This window comes from Myxocyprinus asiaticus, chromosome 27 (genome assembly GCF_019703515.2).
Source record: "Myxocyprinus asiaticus isolate MX2 ecotype Aquarium Trade chromosome 27, UBuf_Myxa_2, whole genome shotgun sequence".
Lineage (NCBI taxonomy): Eukaryota > Metazoa > Chordata > Actinopteri > Cypriniformes > Catostomidae > Myxocyprinus > Myxocyprinus asiaticus.
The window spans coordinates 42,704,546-42,728,637 of record NC_059370.1 but is presented as its reverse complement, the minus strand read 5'-3'; the positions used below and the strand labels follow the sequence as shown (position 1 = coordinate 42,728,637).

General features: G+C 35.1%; 1 protein-coding gene across 8 annotated transcripts in view; it reads right to left on the bottom strand.

The window, feature by feature from the left end:
* Positions 1-519: 519 nt before the first annotated feature.
* LOC127418069 (protein transport protein Sec24B-like) overlaps positions 520-24,092 on the bottom strand; it is a 41,165-nt gene continuing 17,592 nt past the window's right edge. For 7 of the 8 annotated variants that reach the window (XM_051658443.1, XM_051658437.1, XM_051658436.1 and 4 more), the window contains 17 exons: positions 23,924-24,026; positions 21,881-22,007; positions 19,804-19,913; positions 19,275-19,387; positions 19,047-19,165; positions 18,057-18,112; positions 15,284-15,490; positions 13,254-13,377; positions 13,011-13,169; positions 12,699-12,872; positions 12,406-12,516; positions 8,387-8,562; positions 7,695-7,832; positions 7,382-7,486; positions 7,175-7,267; positions 4,671-4,774; positions 520-3,402 (listed from right to left, as the gene is read on the bottom strand). In XM_051658443.1, coding sequence (XP_051514403.1) covers positions 3,288-3,402; positions 4,671-4,774; positions 7,175-7,267; positions 7,382-7,486; positions 7,695-7,832; positions 8,387-8,562; positions 12,406-12,516; positions 12,699-12,872; positions 13,011-13,169; positions 13,254-13,377; positions 15,284-15,490; positions 18,057-18,112; positions 19,047-19,165; positions 19,275-19,387; positions 19,804-19,913; positions 21,881-22,007; positions 23,924-24,026 — 2,134 coding nt within the window. In that variant the 3' untranslated portion in view covers positions 520-3,287. The remainder of the gene's footprint in view (positions 3,403-4,670; positions 4,775-7,174; positions 7,268-7,381; positions 7,487-7,694; positions 7,833-8,386; positions 8,563-12,405; positions 12,517-12,698; positions 12,873-13,010; positions 13,170-13,253; positions 13,378-15,283; positions 15,491-18,056; positions 18,113-19,046; positions 19,166-19,274; positions 19,388-19,803; positions 19,914-21,880; positions 22,008-23,923; positions 24,027-24,092) is intronic. The other variant, XM_051658439.1, reaches the window with a different exon arrangement.

The following is a 24,092-nucleotide window of genomic DNA, read 5'->3' as shown; positions in this document are numbered from 1 at the left end:
AGAGGTGAGTATTTATAGTCTTTGGTTCGCTAATTATGGGGTGATTAACAGAAAATGTAAGCAATAACAACCATGTGCTCATTTCGTTTGATTTTCCTCTCTACATTGTTGCTCTATTCTTAGAGGCTTTTAAGAGCAGAAAACACGAAAAGTGTTTTCCTTTCATTCTCCTTTGATGAATATCTGTACAAAATCAGCATCATTCTCACACCCTCAGGAGGCAAAATCCCTTTAAATGGTCTAAATATAGATACTTCACAAACTTAAAATAATGTTGCATATTTAAGAAAAAATAGTGCAGACAAAACACAAATACGAGTTCTGTGTGAACGGCCCCTTACTCTGACTGTTTCTGCTATGGACAAAAATAATGCATGACCACTTGTGCTCCACTCACATTTTCTTCAAAATATTGTACAAAACAAGTCTGTTACATTTTAGAGAAACTTTGGTTAATAATGAGCAAGAACACAATGGCCATCACTGTTCAAACATTATGAAGTCAAACTCAGCCAAGGCAAGAATTATCATTTCATTTTATTCAATAAGCTTGTCATAAATTATAGCACATTAAAATATATTTTGAGCGTTACAAAGTGGATAGCAACATTTGTTGTTGGCCTGATCTGTTTTCTCAAAGAAAACAATGAGTTTTGTCAGTGAGGAATCTCGTTGTAGCTTCATGAAACACTTTCAAGCAGCTGAGGATCAGGAGAGGGAATTTTGAGCAGCCACTGTTGAGTCATAATGTTGGATGAAAACAGATCCATTACACCATCATGAGAGACATAGTTTCACAGTTCACTTTACAAAATCAGGAGAGCAGAGGAAAACAGGCAAAAGGAAAGTGAAACAAAGGGAAAGGAAAAGCAAGAGAAGAAGGAAAAGGAAAGGAAAAGGAAAGGAGAGAGGAACAGGAAGGGAAAAAGAAAAAGAGAAGGGAAGGGAAGGAGGAAAGGGAAGGGAAAAGGAAAGGAGAGAGGAACAGGAAGGGAAAAAGAAAGGAAAAGAGAAGGGAAGGAAAGCAAAGGGAAAAGGGAAGGAGAGAGGAAAAGGAAGGGAAAAAAAAGAAAAGGGAAGTTTTGCAAGTTGTTTAGGACATCTACTTTTTCCAGCAATTGTTTACAGACAGATTGTTTCACTTTTAATTGACTATCACAATTCTAGTGGGACAGAAGTTTACATACACTAAGTTAACTGTGCCTTTAATCAGCTTGAAAAATTCCAGAAAATGATGCCAAGCCTCTAGGCAATTAGCTTCTGATAGGCTAATTGGAGTCAATTGGAGGTGTACCTATGGATGTATTTTAAGGCCTACCTTCAAACTTAGTGCCTCTTTGCTTGACATCATGGGAAAATCAAAATAAATCAGCCAAGACCTCAGAAAAAAAAAAATCTGTGGACCTCCACAAGTCTGGTTCATCCTTGGGAGCAATTTCCAAATGCCTGAAGGTACCACGTTCATCTGTACAAACAATAGTACGCAAGTATAAACACCATGGGACCACACAGCCTTCATACCGCTCAGGAAGGAGATGCATTCTGTCTCCTAGAGATGAACGTAGTTTGGTACAAAAAGTGCAAATCAATCCCAGAACAACAACAAAGGACCTTGTGAAGATGGAAATAGGTAGACAAGTATCTATATCCACAGTAAAACGAGTCCTATATATCGACATAACCTGAAAGGCTGCTCAGCAAGGAAGAAGCCACTGCTCCAAAAACCACCATAAAAAATCCAGACTACAGTTTGCAAGTGCACATGGGGACAAAGATCTTACTATTGGAGAAATCCTCTAGTCTAATGAAACAAAAAATTAACTGTTTGGCCATAATGACCATAGTTATGTTTGGAGGAAATAGGGTGAGGCTTGCAAGCTGAAGAACACCATCCCAACCGTGAAGCATGGGGTGGCAGCAACATGTTGTGGGGGTGCTTTGTTGCAGAAGGGACATGTGCACTTCACAAAATAGATGGCATCATGAGGAAGGAAAATTATGTGGATATATTGAAGCAACATCTCAAGACATCAGCCAGCAAGTTGAAGCTCGGTCGCAAATGGGTCTTCCAAATGGACAATGACCCCAAGCATACCTCCAAAGTTGTGGCAAAATGGCTTAAGGACAACAAAGTCAAGCTATTGGAGTGGCCATCACAAAGCCCTGACCTCAATCCGATAGAAATGTTGTGGGCAGAACTGAAAAGCGTGTGTGAGCAAGGAGGTCTACAAACCTGACTCAGTTACACCAGTTCTGTCTGGAGGAATGGGCCAAAATTCCAGCACCTTATTGTGAGAAGCTTGTGGAAGGATACCCAAAACATTTGACCCAAGTTAAACAATTTAAAGGAAATGCTACCAAATACTAACAAAGTGTATGTAAACTTCTGACCCACTGGGAATGTGATGAAAGAAATAAAAGCTGAAATAAATCATTCTCTCTACTATTATTCTGACATTTCACATTCTTAAAATAAAGTAGTGATCCTAACTGACCTAAGACAGGGAATGTTTTCTATGATTAAATGTCAGGAATTGTGAAAAACTGAGTTTAAATGTATTTGGCTAAGGTGTATGTAAACTTCTGACTTCAACTGTAAGGGAAAATGGAAGAGGAAAAAGGAAGCGACAAGGAAAGAGGAAGTGGCAGTAGCGGAGGACACTGGGAAAACTGAAGTGAAAACAATACAAGTAAATAAAGAAAGAAATATATTTAATAGCAGGGTCTATGAGCAGATGTTGTGGAATAATAAAATACACAACATGGAGCTTTGACGTGTGATTGTATTAAAAACAAACAAACAAACAAATGCGCTCTATGATTCTGACAAAACAAAAACAGGACCACAGCGTGAGAAAGGAGAAACTAAGCACACAGACAATGTGAGAAATGTTATGTCAATAGTTAGAAACCACTGTGTTTGACTTGGGCTACACACAATAGCTGAATGTGAAAAGGGGAAAAAAACAGACAGAAATGAATGAAAACAGATTGTTCAGTGTGTCTCTTATGTGCAATCCGCTCGACTGCATTTCTTATTTTGTCCTCAACACTTCATTTCCTTTTTTGCCATAATAGTCCACTAATATTTCACTTTTTAACATCTTTTATTCTTAATTGTCTTTAAGCACTGCCCCCCACCCCCCCCAGAGGAGCCACAGGCTGCGACTGGCCAGGGGCATGTCTTTGCCTCTTTGCGGTCCAATCAAAGAGCTCCTTGCTAAAGTTGAGCCGCGGAACAGAAGCTAGCCGTAAATCTAGGGCTGGTTCTACAGGGATCTCTGATTCTACTTCGGCATTTGTTGCTGGATGTGAAGCAAAAACTCATAATAAGAGAAGGCAGATTCAGTTCGGTCTTCCACCAGGTGTTGGAAAAAACTGGTCTTGGCTGAAGTGTCATCCCTAGAAATAAAGAGGGAAAAATAGAGAGGTGAGAACAAAGCAACATTTAGTCTTTTCAAAGTCAACATGAAATAAAACTCGACTTTTTCTTGTTGAATATCCTGCTTCACTCAGAAATGGGGTTGCGAAGACCATTTCATGTTGACTTTAAAGGAACAACCAACAAAGATGGCTTAAAAACAACATGAAACAGCATTCACAATGTGTTTAAAGGTTAAAAAAACAAAAAACAAACATGCACAGCATTTGTGGCATAATGTTGATTACCACTCAAATTAATTTGGACTTGACCCTCTTCTTAAAAAAAAAAAAAAAAAAAAAAAAAAAAAAAAAGCCACTTACAATGGAAGCGAATGGGGCCAATATATGTGTTAACATGATTTTAGTGATAAAACCGCTTACTGACATTTTCTGTGTAAAGTTATAGCCAATTTTACAACTTCGCTGCCATGAATACATAACGTGGTAAACCATAAAACACCCTTAGGCACTTACAATGGAAGTTAATGGGGCCAATTTTTGGAGGGTTTAAAAGTAGAAATGTGAAGCTTATAATTTTATAAAAGGACTTACATTAATTCTTCTGTTAAAACTCATGTATTATTTGAGCTGTAAAGTTGTTTAAAATGTAATTTTAGGGTTTGTTTACATCGTCATGGCAACAAAGTTGCAAAATTGGCTATAACTTTACACAGAAAATTTTAGTAAGTGATTTTATCACATTAAAACTATGTTAACGCTCATATTGTTTATGTCTTGTGGCTACACTTTTAAACAGTGAGTATTTTAACATTTACCGATTAGTCCCCATTGACTTCCATTGTAAGTGCCTCACTGTAACCCAGATTTGTGCTTTTGTTTTGTGTTTTTTTTTAAAGAAAAGCAGGGATGAGCTGAAATTAATTTTAAATTGGTAATCAACATTGTGCCACAAATGCTGTCGATTGAGCTTAACTTGAACCCAGAATATTCCTTTAAGAAAGTAAAAAGGCTCCAGTTTGATTTCATGTTGTCTTTAAACCACATTAAAGCTGAGAGAAATGTTAGAGAGCTCCTTGAAACACAGATTTCATAACCGTCCAACAATCTTAAAAAACAATGTGGAATGTACCGACTCCCACTGCGAGAGGAGGCATACTATCCTCCCTCAGGAATAATATGCAGCCCGAGACTATGAATAACAGGGGCGAAAAGAGAGAGAAAAAGACTGGGAAAAATGGTGAGAACTAGAGTTGTACGTAAGCCTGAATTAGGAGCGACAGACATACTTGACCACATAAAACGCAGGATGAAATGTTCTAGACTCCAACAGCCAAGAAATAAATGCGCGAGTCCTCTCAGAATACGTCGTCTGCAACTCCGGAATCTCTGTCTGTAGAATAACAAAAAAACAAAAAAACAAAAAAAATTCAGTCGTAACCTTTACACTCACAAATTGATCTGTTTTGTGTCAGTAAGATGACAGTTACAGTACATAAACATGTTGTGTTTGAAGCGTCTGGAATACTCAGAGGTTGTGCGCAGAGCGCAGCAGAAATGGTGTGAAATCAGAGTGAAATAAGTGAGATTTGGATCTGGACCCATCAGGAACTTTTTAATTATTTTTTTTTATCCCTTTTTCTCCCAATTTGGAATGCCCAATTCCCACTACTTAGTAGGTCCTTGTGGTGGCGCGGTTACTCACCTCAATCCGGGTAGCGGAGGACAAGTCTCAGTTGCCTCCGCTTCTGAGACCGTCAATCCACGCATCTTATCTCGTGGCTCGTTGTGCATGACACCGCGGAGACTCACAGCATGTGGAGACTCATGCTACTCTCTCCGTGATCCACGCACAGCTTACCACGCGCCCCACTGAGAGCGAGAACCACTAATTGCGACCACGAGGAGGTTACCCCATGTGACTCTACCCTCCCTAGCAACCGGGCCAATTTGGTTGCTAAGGAGACCTGGCTGGAGTCACTCAGCACGCCCTGGATTCGAACTCATGACTCCAGGGGTGGTAGTCAGCGTCAATACTCGCTGAGCTACTCAGGCAGCCCATCAGGAACTTTTAAAGAAATGATACACAGCCAACAAGTCTTCTTAGAGTGCAATATTGATTGCAAGATTTTTATGCCTTTCAAAATGAAAAACAAGTATGTCCGGTTCAAGTTCTATTGCTTATCAGAAGCAGCTTCTGTCTTTCATAACTCTGTAAGTATCATAACTTGGACAAAGAAAAACTGATATCAGAGACATCAGTGCTGAACTATATGGCTACAAAAAATAATCTCTACATTTTTCAGCTTATTGAAGCTATTCTATTTACATTTCTATAATTATGTATTTGCATTGAAATGGCTTTTTGGAACCCAGCTGAATATTATTATAATACTGAAATGTTATGATGGGACCCAGTCAAGTTTCTTATAATAATCTTGAATAATTTTTATTGTTTTAAGAATTAGATTTGTTTTATATATACACACTGGTGGCCAAAAGTTTGGAATAATGTACAGATTTTGCTCTTATGGAAAGAAATTGGTACTTTTATTCACCAAAGTGGCATTCAACTGATCACAACGTATAGTCAGGACATTAATAACGTGAAAAATTACTATTACAATTTGAACAAAATGTTCAGAACTTCTTAAACTACTTCAAAGAGTTCTCATCAAAAAAATCCTCCACATGCAGCAATGACAGCTTTGCAGATCCTTGTTATTCTAGCTGTCAGTTTGTCCAGATACTCAGGTGACATTTCACCCCACACTTCCTGTAGCACTTGCCATAGATGTGACTGTCTTGTCGGGCACTTCTCACACACCTTACAGTCTAGCTGATCCCACAAAAGCTCAATGGGGTTAAGATCCAGAATACTCTTTTCCAATTATCTGTTGTCCAATGTCTGTGTTTCTTTGCCCACTCGAACCTTTTCTTTTTGTTTTTCTGTTTCAAAAGTGGCTTTTTCTTTGCAATTCTTCCCATAAGACCTGCACCCCTGAGTCTTCTCTTTACTGTTGTACATGAAACTGGTGTTGAGCGGGTAGAATTCAATGAAGCTGTCAGCTGAGGACATGTGAGGCGTGTATTTCTCAAACTAGAGACTCTGATGTACTTATCCTCTTGTTTAGTTGTACATCTGGTCTTCCACATCTCTTTCTGTCCTTGTTAGAGCCAGTTGTCCTTTGTCTTTGAAGAATGTAGTGTACACCTTTGGATGAAATCTTCAGTTTTTTGGCAATTTCAAGCATTGTATAGCCTTCATTCCTCAAAACAATGATTGACTGACGAGTTTCTAAAGAAAGCTGTTTCTTTTTTGCCGTTTTTGACCTAATATTGACCTTAAGACATGCCAGTCTATTGCATACTGTGGCAACTCAAAAACAAACAAAGACAATGTTAAACTTCATTTAATGAACCAAATATCTTTCAACTGTGTTTGATATAATTTGATATAAAGTGATTTTCTAGTACCAAATGATCAATTTAGCAGGATAACTCAAGCATAAGGTGTTGGAGTGATGGCTGCTGTCTAGATTTGATCAAAAATGTTTTTTACATCAGTAATGTCCTGACTATAGTTTGTGATCAGTTGAATGCCACTTTGGTGAATTAAAGTACCAATTTCCTTCCGAAACAGTCAAGCTCCAAGATGACAATAGTCCATACAGCTTATAACATCATATTCCATATCTTCTGAAACCATATGATAGCACTTGCATGTGTCATGTCATGTTTGACGTCAATGACGACTGTTCACAACAGCATGTAAACATACACACACACTCACCATGCTGGACGGTATGGATGCATAATTGGGGCAGCCCAGCACATCACGTACAAACATCTCATTACAGCATTTTCCCACCCACAAGTACATCACCTACAGGGCAAAGTATAGAGTTCAACTGAACATTCAGAAATTGCCACTGATGAGAGGATCTGAGTTCGATTTTTTTTTTTTTACATTCAGGCGTTTTTGTCGTGTTGTACTTACACTGCCACAGTCCATGAGGAATGCTCCCTCTCTAGTGAGCTTCTCTGCAGTGAGTTGCAGTAAGGGAGGCTGAGGAATCACACTGTCGTTCAGGTGCAGCGCCCCCTAGAGGAAAGACAACACATTGATCACTTTTCGGCCCAGGTCGAGTAAGAAAAAAACATCTAATTGGCGGAAAATTGTAATTAGCATAAACAGAAATACATATGATGCATTCAGATTTTTGATGAGCGTGCATTTTCCAGTTTGCATGTTACTACTGTAGTAGTGTGGAGTATGTATTGCATATGAATACCACATTACAGCATGTTACCTGTTCAGTCAAGTTGTCGATCCTGTAGAGGTCTGGATGAACGATGCGCATGATCTGATGCAGCGGCTGACTCTTAAACTCGCACATGGCAAACACGCGCTCGTCCAGACGGGTGCTGGTTCCGGTGCGCAGAGCTTTCTGAAAGAAGAAACACAGAATCCCACTAAAATCAGACTAAACATAACACAGCAGCATCAGAACTTTCTAGAAACATCTAAAAGCAAGACAAACATACATTTGGATCTCTATATTTTGTATTTTGATTGTCTTTGAAATATCCACAAACACTTAATAAATCGATAAGCATCAATAAGGTAATTTCTATTTACAAATCTCTAGAACTTCTGTCTTGCAGTACTGTTAATATAGTAGACTCCTGTGTGATAAATGGATGGTGTTTTTTTCTCATTTGTAACCTATTTTGAATAAAAGCATCCACTAAATGATTAGGAGTAATGTAAATTTACAGCATCTTACAGCTTTCAAATTGTATATAGTATACAGGCGTAGTATATATCTATACAATATTAGCAATTTTCAATGATCTTTAATGCAAGTTGTTCTGACAGTTGTGCTTAAGATCTGCAGAAAACAAGGTCTGATGAAGGAAAGGTTTTTATCACTTTACATTTTGAACGTCATGTGATTAGAAACTGAACCTCTGCTACTGTATGTGTGTATAGCACCCTCACCTGTTTAAGAAGAGCCAGTACATATAGAGGGAAGAGACGCAGGGCTGAGGGTGCGATCAGACCTGATGGCTGGATGTTTGAGCCGTTAGCACGATACGCCGTTAAACAATCCACCACAGCGTTCACTAACGCGTCTCTCGCATCAGATAGACTGGAGGAGATGGAGCGGTCAATTGCTGAAGAAAGAGAGACAGAGACAGACATTTGTAAGTAAGACATTTTAAAGGCAGGTTATGATCAATTCTCTCCTTTATGGAACATTTAACAATACATTAAACAGCTATTTACTGAGAATCTGAGAATTAGTAACAAAACTATTCACACCAACGTGATGCATCAGCGCAGTGTATATCTGGAATGGCAGTTCTGGACACATGACCCAAAAGCTTTTATAACATTGATCAAGTGAGTTTTATGCTTGGCTAACAAAACAAACAAAACTTTGTTTTGTCACAGTGTGAATTTTTACACTATGTGATTTCACAACATACTTTGTGCTTAGTGTGACCAAGAACACAAGACAGAATCATATTTATATTAATAAATTACCATAAATACAGATAATATGGTGCAATAAATAATACAATAGTATAATATAATATAATTAAATAATATAAATTAAAATATAAATACTGGAACACTGTGTGTAGTATACTGATATAATACAATATAATATAAATATAATACTGGAACATATATAAAGTATACTGAAATAATATAATACTGGAACACTATATAAAGTATACTGATATAATATAATATAATACTGGAACACTATATAAAGTATACTGAAATAATATAATACTGGAACACTATATAAAGTATATTGATATAATATAATATAATACTGGAACACTATATAAAGTATACTGAAATAATATAATACTGGAACACTATATAAAGTATACTGAAATAATATAATACTGGAACACTATATAAAGTATACTGATATAATATAATATAATACTGGAACACTATATAAAGTATACTGAAATAATATAATACTGGAACACTATATAAAGTATACTGATATAATATAATATAATACTGGAACACTATATAAAGTATACTGAAATAATATAATACTGGAACACTATATAAAGTATACTGAAATAATATAATACTGGAACACTATATAAAGTATACTGAAATAATATAATACTGGAACACTATATAAAGTATACTGATATAATATAATACTGGAACACTATATAAAGTATACTGAAATAATATAATACTGGAACACTATATAAAGTATACTGATATAATATAATATAATACTGGAACACTATATAAAGTAAACTGAAATAATATAATATAATACTGGAACACTATATAAAGTATACTGAAATAATATAATACTGGAACACTATATAAAGTATACTGAAATAATATAATACTGGAACACTATATAAAGTATACTGATATAATATAATATAATACTGGAACACTATATAAAGTATACTGAAATAATATAATACTGGAACACTATATAAAGTATACTGAAATAATATAATACTGGAACACTATATAAAGTATACTGAAATAATATAATACTGGAACACTATATAAAGTATACTGATATAATATAATACTGGAACACTATATAAAGTATACTGATATAATATAATATAATACTGGAACACTATATAAAGTATACTGATATAATATAATACTGGAACACTATATAAAGTATACTGATATAATATAATACTGGAACACTATATAAAGTATACTGATATAATATAATATAATACTGGAACATGAAATAATATAATACTGGAACACTATATAAAGTATATTGATATAATATAATATAATACTGGAACACTATATAAAGTATACTGAAATAATATAATACTGGAACACTATATAAAGTATACTGAAATAATATAATACTGGAACACTATATAAAGTATACTGAAATAATATAATACTGGAACACTATATAAGGTATACTGAAATAATATAATACTGGAACACTATATAAAGTATACTGAAATAATATAATACTGGAACACTATATAAAGTATACTGATATAATATAATATAATACTGGAACACTATATAAAGTAAACTGAAATAATATAATATAATACTGGAACACTATATAAAGTATACTGAAATAATATAATACTGGAACACTATATAAAGTATACTGAAATAATATAATACTGGAACACTATATAAAGTATACTGATATAATATAATATAATACTGGAACACTATATAAAGTATACTGAAATAATATAATACTGGAACACTATATAAAGTATACTGAAATAATATAATACTGGAACACTATATAAAGTATACTGAAATAATATAATACTGGAACACTATATAAAGTATACTGATATAATATAATACTGGAACACTATATAAAGTATACTGATATAATATAATATAATACTGGAACACTATATAAAGTATACTGATATAATATAATACTGGAACACTATAAAGTATACTGAAATAATATAATACTGGAACACTATATAAAGTATACTGATATAATATAATACTGGAACACTATATAAAGTATACTGATATAATATAATATAATACTGGAACACTATATAAAGTATACTGAAATAATATAATATAATACTGGAACACTATATAAAGTATACTGATATAATATAATACTGGAACACTATATAAAGTATACTGAAATAATATAATACTGGAACACTATATAAAGTATACTGAAATAATATAATATAATACTGGAACACTATATAAAGTATACTGATATAATATAATATAATACTGGAACACTATATAAAGTATACTGATATAATATAATATAATACTGGAACACTATATAAAGTATACTGTAATAATATAATACTGGAACACTATATAAAGTATACTGAAATAATATAATACTGGAACACTATATAAAGTATACTGATATAATATAATATAATACTGCAACACTATATAAAGTATATTGATATAATATAATACTGGAACACTATATAAAGTATACTGATATAATATAATACTGGAACACTATATAAAGTATACTGATATAATATAATATAATACTGGAACACTATATAAAGTATATTGATATAATATAATACTGGAACACTATATAAAGTATACTGATATAATATAATATAATACTGGAACACTATATAAAGTATACTGATAATAATATAATACTGGAACACTATATAAAGTATACTGATATAATATAATATAATACTGGAACACTATATAAAGTATACTGAATATAATATAATACTGGAACACTATATAAAGTATACTGATATAATATAATATAATACTGGAACACTATATAAAGTATACTGAAATAATATAATACTGGAACACTATTTAAAGTATACTGATATAATATAATATAATATTGGAACACTATATAAAGTATACTGATATAATATAATACTGGAACACTATTTAAAGTATACTGATATAATATAAAATAATACTGGAACACTATATAAAGTATACTGATATAATATAATATAATACTGGAACACTATATAAAGTATATTGATATAATATAATACTGGAACACTATATAAAGTATACTGATATAATACAATACTGGAACACTATTTAAAGTATACTGATATAATATAATACTGGAACACTATATAAAGTATATTGACATAATATTATATAATAAAGGAACACTATTTTAAGTATATTGATATAATATAATATAATATATAATATAATACTGGAACACTATATAAAGTATATTGATATAATATAATAAAATATAAATGTAATACTGGAACACTACATGAAGTATATTGATATAATATAATATATAAATACTGGAACACTATATAAAGTATATTGACATACTAAAATAAAATATAAGATAATATCAATAATAAAATATAAATATTGGAACACTATGTGCAGTTTTTTGACATATTATAAAATTAATAGTTTCGGTAGCACACACTCCAGTGCATTATTGCTATAGCATATGGCACTAAAATAGAAAAAAGTCAATATGTGTGTGCCATACTCACCCATGTTGGCCAGCAGGCATGAGATGGCCTGGATATCAGCTCCAGCAAACACATCACTCAACTGACTGACCACCGGTAGACACAGAGTGTGCACTCGGATGCGACGTTTACCTGTCAATCATGAATACACACCAATCAGTGACCCTCCTTTAGTTGGCTGACCACTCCCACAAACTCTGATTTGCCACATATTTGTCATTTAGACTAAAACAAAAAAGGTGTAAACACAATAAATAACAATAATGGAGAATTAAAAGGTACATCAAAACAAGATTAGACACATTCTTATTTACCTTTGCTTGACGTGTAAAGTAGAGCGGCTTGAAAACAAGCGAGCGATGTATCTGCTAAACTCTCCTCGATGGACATCTGTACAGCGAAACCAGAGTCCGGGTTCACATTCGCCAGCGACAGCAAATCAGTGGAGCGCACAAAGAAGTTGCCGTGGAAAGTGTGGATGGACAAACCTGTCGAACAATCAGAGAAAGTGTCACTTCAAGCAGATTTTGAACTGTAATTCCATTAATTAAAACACCTGCTTCTCAAAGCAGCCTTGTTGTCCAATCTCTAAAGACAGCTGGGCTCGTGTCTCTCTGCCCCCTCACCTTTGGTACACCTGATCCTCATGACGGCTTCAAATCCGATCTTTCTGGTGAGGTAGCGCTGGAGATCTTTCTGGAACTTCTGTCTCTGTGATGGATTATGAATGTGATGGAAGGACGGATAGTAGAAGATGCTACCGGCCGAGTATTTGGACACTCCCGCTGAACAAGAGTCAAAAAGTCTCATCTTAGAACATTTCACATATCAGAGCTGAGAAAAAAAACAGTATGTGTGAGAGTGTGTACCCAGTGAAGCAAGATCTGAGTACTGAGAGCTCAGTAAGAATAGATCCACTCCGATCTGCTGTCCAGAACAATCCAGAGCCAGTTTCTTATAGAAGTCTGTAGCAGGACCCAAATGCTGCACATTCTAAACACAAACAAAACAGACTTTGTCTGAATTAGTGTTGTCACGATACCAAAATGTCATCCGGTACTAATACAAGTAAAATTTCACTTTTCTCGACACCAATTTTGATAGCAAAGAGAAAATAGATATGGTATTGAACACACTCCTTTAGACTATTAAAATGATACATTTTAATGTAATAAATCAAAACAAAAGCATGTTTCCCCCCCGAGTGTTTCTCTATTAAGTAAATATTGCTTTAAGGTTTTTAATTAGGACCCTATGAAATCAGTTTTATTTTTTTCTAAATTCTATTAATTTCCCCCCCAAATTTCACGATTTCCCTTTTTTCTTCTTCTCTGAATTCCATGTTTTAAATTTCATCATCAGAATTGTCTCTAATCAAATTAATCCAAACTTTAATCAAATGAAAATAGAAAAAAAAAAAAACAAAAAAATAAAAAAAAAAATCAACAAAAACAATTCTTTTAATCAAGTGCTTTAGTGAAGATCCTCACAACATAATCTAAAACACAACATTGGTTTTATTTTTGTCAAATAAAGTGCTGCTCAAAAGAGAATCACATTTTAAATAAAAAATAAAAAAACACTGATGAAAACTCATTTATTCAGTACAAATGCACTCTTGCCTGTGAGATGTAGGTTCAACATAATAATAATAATAATAATAATAATAATACAATACATTTTACTTAACACTAGTAATATATTTGTAACAATTTCTTAAATTTCATGGTCAAGCTTTTATTTTGAATCAAATTTTTATTTTGACATGAAGACATTTTTGACATATCTGGTTCTGTGTTTTTGACAATAGTTTCACACTTCCGGATAAGACGTTTGTTATATGACCCAGTGTGTGTACTGAAGCGCAAAATTCTGTGATTTAATTATAAATACAGTATAAAGTCTGCAGGCGCTGCGCACATTACAGTGAATCAGCGCTTTCTTCTGTCATCTCGTACAACAGTCACAGTGGTGTTTCAGCGTATGAGGGGCTTCACACATTCACTTTGCAGCGCGCAGTGCATGCAGACTGTATAATTATTTAATTAAATCACATCCATTTAGAGTTTAACAATTACACTAGGACATATCACAATTTTAATTTGATTAGTTGTCCATTTCTGTGTAAAAGGAGTATCAGAACACGCACTCATAAGAGTGTGAGTATTTGAAAACAGCCGTCTGTCAGTCAGACAGCATGAGGACAGAATTGAGTCGGTGCTTGGTCCTACCGGTACTGCAGAAACACCATCATTACAATAAAATAAAAAGTGAATAGAAAATGCAAGTATATACAGAATTACACAATAAGACAAAAACTATATATATATACATATGCACAAATACAAATACAGATCTGTTATATACAGATGCGAGGAAATGTATGGGAGAAGAGGTAGGTTTGTTGGATAAATATAAATAGACTAAGCTGTGTATTGCACATAATTATTCTCAATGGGGCAGTTTTAACAGTTCATGAGATGGATAGCCTGAGGGAAAAAACTGTTCCTGTGCATGACGGTTCTGGTGCTCAGTGCTCTGTAGTGCCTGCCAGAAGGCAACAGTTAGCGGAAAAATCTTTTTTATTTTAGTATGGACTTGGTACCGAAGTACCGGTACTTTTGACATCACTAGTCTGAACAAAACACACCTTTCTAAGAGCAGATATTAATACAATTCTATATCTTCACATCTGGATTTATTCTAGGAATGTGGTCTTTACCCTGATAACACGAGGTATCAGTGGTTATTAGTAACATTAACATTAAACAGAATTAAAGTAGTTTATTAGTAAATTACTTAAAGTTAGTCTGTTTGATCCATTTGACCATGTAATCAGAGCTTGGCTTTGTGCAGGAACATGGTTTGTTTTAATGTTATGCTTTTTCAGGAGACGTACCTTGGTGCTGGATCTGAGGTTGGGATCTTCTCGTGACTGCAGGACTCCAGTGCCTACCGTGGGCAGCTGTGTTTGAAACACAGACACCCGACCGCCTGTCGGGGACATGAGCTTATACGCTGCCTGCAGAGCCGGACCCAGAGCACTCCGAGTCTCACGCGTGTGTGTGAACATCCCCGGCAGAGCGTTCAATAGGTCCTTCACCAGCTGCAAACATACACAAGTCCATCAGAAAATATGCACGTTTACATATGCAAGCTTAAAAAACAAACTAATAATACAGTACCTAGCTGCTGCTTATTTTAATTTTTTTTATCAGCTGAAACTTATTTATTGAACCTGCGGGACATCCTCCCAATATAGCATTACAATAATCTTGTCTTGAGGTTAAGAATGCACAAATTAGCTTTTCAGCATTAGAAACAGAGCATGTGTCTTAACTTTGCAGTATTTCTCAGGTGGAAGAATGCTGTTCTAAAACATTGGAAACATGTTTCAAAGGATAAAATGCTAAATATAACACCGAAGAGACAAATCAAATTGTAGTATCTTATTTTTAGAAGTTTTTAGATCATTGATACACTCTGTTAACTTGGAAATCTGGGAACATTCATCAGGTTTTGAGGAAATATAAAGCAGAGTATTGTCCGCATAACAGTGAAGACTAATTCCATGGTTCGTGATACTGTCTCCCAGGAGAAACTTGTACAAGGAGAAAAGCAGAGGACCTAATACTGAGCCTTGTGGCACTCCATACTTCTACTTGATCTGAAAACTCCTGGTTTACACAAACAAAGTGTTAGCAGTCAAATAAATAGGACCTAAACCATACCAGTGCCTGTCAACAAATGCCAACATAAGTCAGTCAGTTGAATCACTCAAAGTCAGTTTTTTTTTTTTTTCACCCAATTTGGAATGGCCAATTCCCAGTGCGCTTTTAAGTCCTCGTGGTCGCGTAGTGATTCACCTCAAAACGGGTGGCGGAGGATGAATCCTAGTTTCCTCTGCATCTGAGACCATCAACCCGCTCATCTTATCACGTGGCTTGTTGAGCACGTTGCCACGGAGACATAGCGCGTGTGGAGGCTTCACACCATCCACCGCGGCATCCGCGCTCAACTCACCACGCACCCCACCGAGAATGAACTACATTATAGTGACCACGAGGAGGTTACCCCATGTGACTCTACCCTCCCTAGCAACCGGGCCAATTTGGTTGCTTAGGAGACCTGGCTGGAGTCACTCAGCACTCCCTGGGATTCGAACTAGAGATAGCAAACTCCAGGGGTGGTAGCCAGCATCTTTTACCACTGAGCTACCCAGGCCCCTCAAAGTCAGTTGCTGATTAAAAAAAAATAAAAAAATAATTCCTCTCTTTTTAATGTGTGCTCAACCAAAATACGGAGACGATCTTAACTGAACTGCTGCTATTCTTAAAAAGACAGTAACGGTTTTAGCATATGTTCTACAAATCAATGTAAATACTTTGAAATAGTACAAATTATGCATGTAAACAATAAGCATGTAACAAAATATATATGCAATTTAAAATATGCAGTTTCATGAAATCTTATTTATTGATGGAATATTGGATTTGTAAATTTTTTTAAAAGCTAAAATGTGATCATTATGATGAAAAACTAATGATAAAATGTTAATATTATATATATATATATATATATATATATATATATATATATATATATATATATATTTAACTGTAAAATAAATATTTTCGTAATGTATGTAGTTAGAAGGTCTCCTGTATAATTAACAGCATTAGCTGAGAGAGAATTTCTTTCATATGTAACAAAGGGATAGTTCATCATTTACTCACCCTCATGCCATCCAAGATGTGTATGACTTTCCTTCATCTGCTGAACTCAAATGAAGATTTTTAGAAGAAAATCTCAGCTCTGTAGGTCCATACAATGCAAGTGAAAGGGTGCCAAATTTCTGATGCTCCAAAAAGCACATAAACGCATCATAAAGTAATCCTTATGACTTAAGTGTTTTAATCCATACCTTCAGAATTTATATGATAGGTGTGGGTGAGAAATCAATATTTAAGTCTTTTTTTGCAATATATTTTTCTCCCTGCCCAGCAGGGGGCAATATGCATGAAGAATGTGAATCACCAAAAACACAAGAAGAAGTATGTGAAAGTTAAAGTGGAGATTGACTGATCAAGGAGGAGAATTTATAGTAAATTCTCACCCGCACCTATCATATCGCTTCAGAAAACGTTGATTTAAACACTGGAGTTGTCTGGGGTACTTTTATGATTCCTTTATGTGATTTCTGGAGCTTCAAAAATTTGGCACCCATTCACTTGCATTGTATGGACCAAAAGAGCTGAGATATTCTTCTAAAAATCTTCTACTGAGTTCAGCAGATTGAAGAAAGTCATACCCATCTCGGATGGCATGAGTGTGAGTAAATGATAAAGAATTTTCATTTTTGGGTGAACTATCCCTTTAATGGACATTATAACTAAAATATGAAATGAATTCAAAACAAAAGCCAGTGAATCAGATTAAAATCAGGAAATGTGAATTAATACCCAGCCCTAGTACTGTATGTCCACCAGAAAAAGTGCGTGCATACACACAAATGCTCAAGTCATTTCTGTGAGATAATACAGCTGCAAAACTGTGACAAGTGACATATTAAGTAATATATGATATGAGCAGAGAAATGGGAGCATACAACTGAGCACATGCATACACACAGAAGGTGTTTAAATACAGTGAGTGTGTTGTAAGGTTCATACCTCTTTACTCTCTTTGAGGTTCACCAGTAGACTGTCATGTGTCGGGATGAAAATATCTAAACACAATCAAATAAAAACATCTCTTAATCTCTCACACAGAAACAAGAAAAATCCTGTCAGGCGATTTTGAACTATATAAACTCTGAATGACAACAAACACAAATCAATATGTGCTTTCAAAACACAGCCTTTGCAATAAATCTAACACCATTAAAAGGTAACGTGTGCAACAAATCAGTTCGGCTAGCAAAAATTCACTTTTTTCAGAAGTTGTAACATTGGTAGAAAAGTTCAGATATACAAAGTCAGCGAGTTTGAGCCAATCACAAAGTTCCGAACAAGCGGAACAATTATTACTCCACAACATTTACATGTAAGCCTGTGATGTCATGAGAAACTTTATAAACTTAAACATTTGCCCCAAAAATGCAGCAAAAGTAAATCAATTGTGCTCCACTTTTTCAAACTAGTGGTAGTTTTTTTTCTCAGAACAGAAACGCTAGTTAAAATTTATTTCCGTCAAATTACATTTAAGACTTTTAACTGCATTTTAATGATTTGTTTTGTCAATGGAAGGAATATAACGCACACATCAATCTATCTATCTATTGCATATACAATGTACACATATATATATACATACACACACACACACACACACACACACACACTTATTCTTTATTATAATTTTTTTTCACATTTTAGTATAATAGTAAAGTCATCAAAACTATGGAATAACATAAATGGAACTATGGGAATTATGTTGTGACTAAACAAAATCCAAAATAAATCAAAACTGTGTTATATTTTAGCATCTTCAAAGTAGTCGCCCTTTGCCTAGAATTTGCAGACATGTACTCTTGACATTTTCTCAACCAACTTCTTGAGGTATCACCCTGGGATGCTTTTTAAACAGTATTATACAGTATTATACATACATACACATACAGCATATATACTGATAACCGTAAGATAACTCGACAGAATTACCATCAATATCAGACACCACCAGCATCTGAGGCTGAGAAAGTCCCTCCTGCAGGTTATAGAAGTGAACGGTGCTGTCAAACGTCACAAACCCGATTCGTGTACGAGTATCCCCTGGCATCCTGACAGAGAGAAACACACACACATGATTTTGATAAATACCATGAAACAGACTGTGGAAATAAACAGAGTAGTGATGTTAATGCTAAAACATTCAGTCCGAATTCTCACTTTTCCAGGTTGTCCAGAAGAGACTGGCAGAACACAGTCAGGTAGCCTGACTCCATGGCATTATGGGACACATCCAACACAAACAGGTACACAGCAGGCTGAGGTGGCCGCAGCTTCAGGAAGAGAGAGAAAACATGCATAAAGGTGCTAGTTTAACAAAGAAACTTCTGAGTTTTCAATATAATCATAATACAGCTCCTATTTACTTAATTTGGAAAAGACTGAAATCTCTAAGACTAGTTGGTAAGGACATGTATTTGATAAATTTTGCTTCTTAAGCTGAAATCAGGCTAAAAACCTGGTCTAGCTCCTTCATACATATTCTAGACAATAGACAAAGAGCTCCCTTTATCAAAACAGCGATAGACTCTTTTTAACTCACAGGCGGGACTTCCATTCCGACAGCCGCTATGTGGAGCGTTACTGTTTCTCTGCATTATTCCAACCCCCCCCATTTTTAAAGAGATCTGTCTTTCTGGTACAACATAAGTGTATTCAAGCTGTGAAAAACATGCAAACACACACTCACCATGTAGTCAGAGGAGGCGATGAACTCGACAGTTGAATTCTGGACCTCTGGTCTCTTGTGTGGCTCACCGTATGAACGAGTGACAGGATTATACATGAACTCATCAGGGACTGATCGAGAAAAAGACACAATCAGAACATCTCCAAACCCTACAGAACATGCCAAACATGTTGAAGTCTCTATTCAAGTGAGAAATATGAGAAAATAACTCAATTTCCAGAATTTACCCATCCACTTGTGCATGTTTTGGCTGCTGCAATTTTTCACACCCAAAATTAAAAGCTCACCTTACACACATAAAATTGACTAATTGTCACATTTTACAAAAAAAGATTTCAAAAATTCATAAATGATGCTGTATATGTTTACAATGCTATGAACATACAGTTGTGCTCAAAAGTTTGCATAGCCTGGCAGAAATTTTGGCATTGATTTTGAAAATAGGACTGATTATTTAAGGATAGTGATCATATGAAGCCATTTATTATCACATAGTTGTTCAGCTCCTTTTTAAATCATAATGATAACAGAAATCACCCAAATGGCCCTGATCAAAAGTTTACATACCCTTGAATGTTTGGCCTTGTTACAGACACACAAGGTGACACACACAGGTTTAAATGGGAATTAAAGGTTAATTTCCCACACCTGTGGCTTTTTAAATTGCAATTATTGTCTGTGTATAAATAGTTAATGAGTTTGTTAGCTCTCACGTGGATGCACTGAGCAGGCTAGATACTGAGACATGGGGAGCAGAAAAGAACTGTCAAAAGACCTGCGTAACAAGGTAATGGAACTTTATAAAGATGGAAAAGGATATAAAAGATATCCAAAGCCTTGAAAATGCCAGTCAGTACTGTTCAATCACTTATTAAGAAGTGGAAAATTTGGGGATCTCTTGATACCAAGCCAAGGTCAGGTAGACCAAGAAAGATTTCAGCCACAACTGCCAGAAGAATTGTTCGGGATACAAAGAAAAACCCACAGGTAACCTCAGGAGAAATACAGGCTGCTCTGGAAAAAGACGGTGTGGTTGTTTCAAGGAGCACTTAATAAGTGATATATATATATATATATATATATATATATATATAAAATTCAATTTTTTTTGTTGTCCTAACTTTGCAAGCATGCTTTCTGGTTCTATTTGCTAAATGTCCCAGCATTCAATCAGATTGCATCAAGTACTAGTAAAAATAATTTTCCTCCATCACCTTCCACCACAATTTACAGATTGGAAATGTAGGTGGCGCTCTAACGCAGCCGAGCACTCACATCATAGACATTCAGTCAATTTTGGATTGCATGCATATTCCCAACTGTTTCATCAAATATAACATTTCATCAACAGTTCATAACATGTTTTGCAGATGATTTATCACTTTTTCTGCTGGACTGCACTTTTGTTCTGGACATATAACACTGGATTATTTAACTAAGCAAGCTCACAGACAAGTAAAAAATGACTAATTTTGAAGAAAACAACATAAGGTAAGAGCAGATATGGATGTCTAATTGGGGCTTACAAAAACAGTGATCGGAGCAGAAATGAGACATTTGTCTTTGTTGTCTTACAGAGATCATATTTTACTTCGTGGAAATTTTTATAATCGTTCAAACTGTGGTATGAGTACAATAAAATGAACTGTAAATTCACATGACTGAGACTTAGAGCTTTAATTTGATATATGACTTGCCTATTTAAGTGCTATGTGAAATTTTTTTATATTTCTACACATTCCTACATCACCTCTAGGTGGCACTTATTTGCATCACGGAGGTTTTCAGGGCTAATTTAGTCATTTATTGTCAAATAAATGCAAAAGTGATGGTATTCTATGAAACGTTCAGATTCTAAGCTTTCAAATGATACCACGAGTGACTTATGTTTCCGGGGACCTTTACAATGTAAGCATACACTTATTGCACGCTTCTGGCCCCACACATGGAGAGTTTAAGAGGTTAACGGTCATTTATTGGACAAACTGGGACAGTTCAAACACCTAACCTGAGTCAGACCAAAGACAAATAAACTGATTAACTAAAGACTATCCCAGCACAACTGCTGAGCTCTTACCATCATTGACTCTGTAACAGAGATTACACTTCCACCGGCGCTGGTCCAGAAACGAAACGAAAGGGTTAATATATGTCCGACATGAACGACAACGAACTATAGTGTTAGAGGTGATGACCGGTAACTGCTGCAAAGAGAGAAACAGATGATTAAAAGTCACCAATGTAAAAGAGATACAAGAGATTTAGATATCTGGGTTATCAAGATTTCAAATATAATCTTATCCACATAAGAGTGGAAAATCAACAGGTGTGTGAAATGTCTGTTTATATCACCTTTATCTGTAGCTCGGATATCAATGCTGATAAAACTCAATTGTCAGTTCAATTTCCCCTCATAAATATACTATTTGCGAATGTTCAGACACAAGCCACACCGCTGGGGGAGGAGTTTACAGGAGAATGTGTTACATTAAAATGTGTAATCAGTGAATTGACATAAGATCAGTAGAAGTTGTTTTTAACCACTCACTGATAATGTAGGACAGTAGATAATGTGTAATGTGTCATTTTGCATTCATGGCGCTAACACGCAACATACGCGGCTAAAATCATGTTAACACGCAAATTGTTCACGTCTTATGGCTATACTTTTGAAACAGTAAGGGGCAGATTTACCAAACAGTTGTGCCACTTTTACACCTGGTATTTCAGCGCAAAAACCAGCATCTTATTCACTAACCACACGCAATCAATTTTAGCAGGCACAACCAGCATTGAAATTGCGCTGCGTCTTGAGTATTTAAATGAAGTCATTGTCATTCCTTTCCGCACAAACATGCCCACTTTCTATGTAAATTAGGCTCATTGTAGATTACGTTTTAATCACAAAAATTGCCTGCCGCAATTTAGATTACGCTATTACCACAAAATGAAAGTAGACAAATGAATTTTATTTAAAAGAGATGTTTGTGAACATTTTCAACCGATCATATCAGCAGTAATTAAATAATCATCAAATGATGGAGAAGAGCATTATAACCTGGCACGTTTAAGAGAGGATCCTGGCGTCTGGATCAAAGTGATGCTGTACAGTCCCGGCAGGTGGTCTGCAGCATACTCTGCTATAAAGCACTCAGAATCATACCGCAAGATCAGAATTGTGCGTGCAAATTGCGATTTTTTTTGGGTGCGTTTGCGCCGTTCTTATCAGCATAATATTAATCAATTGGGTGCTAAACCATAGCAGAGAGCATGTGCAAAAAAATAAATAAAAAAAACGCTTTTACCAGCCGCAATTCATTCTTAGTGAATCTGCCCCTGAGTGTTTTAATGTTTACGGATTGGCCCCATTCATTTCCATTGTAAGTGCCTCACCGTAACCCAGATTTTTGCTTTTATATAAAGGAAAGGAGAGAAGAATCAAAATGAATTTTTATGGTAATGCCACAAATGCTGTCGATTGAGCTGAACTTGTATTTAACCGGGACAAAGTAGGTGGAGCACCAAGTCACACCTACAGAAGATGTGGACCAGTGGCAGTACGAAGGTGTTAAGCAGCCGGTAGAAAGTCTTCCGAGAGTTCACGCTGGAAAGATGTTTCAAACCACAGAAAATTACTATTTCTAATATAACTAATTCTTTTTGGACGGATTTTGTTCAAAATGATGTCACATTTGTTAATTCTTCGATTTCGCTAGAAGTACAATATATTTGGGCCTTTAAGTTTAATCATAAACAGGGGCTTTTTATTTATTTTTAAGTTCACTCATGCTTGTCAAGGATTCTTGCACCAAAAACAAAGTCGTAATTTCATTTTGCATGACCATTTTTCACCCTCTCATTAACCCTTACAATTAATTGGTCTGTTTTTGCTAATGTACCTTCTATATGTTAAAGACCTGATACTGTTGGCTAACCTTTGGTGTAGTTCACTCTGTTGTTATTCAGGGCCGGCCACCTTGCCAAACACTAAATAGGTGTTGATATGTCAATACGGACAGCATATGTTTATTGTGATGTCATAACAATGATGATTTTCAACGAGACGTTTTTGAGTTGCGAATGTGAAAGTACATCTACACAGTACAACCTACTCATTTACCGTTAAATCTCTAAAGGGATGCAGCAGTAATCCGAGAGGCAGGCGAGCTTTATTCAACAGAGCTTGAGTCTGGGGAATGTTAGTGAGAGTACAGCAGAACGTGCTGGAAGTGAAAGAGACAGAATGAAAGAGAAACGGTTAAACTCATGGCACTGACATCAAAAACAAA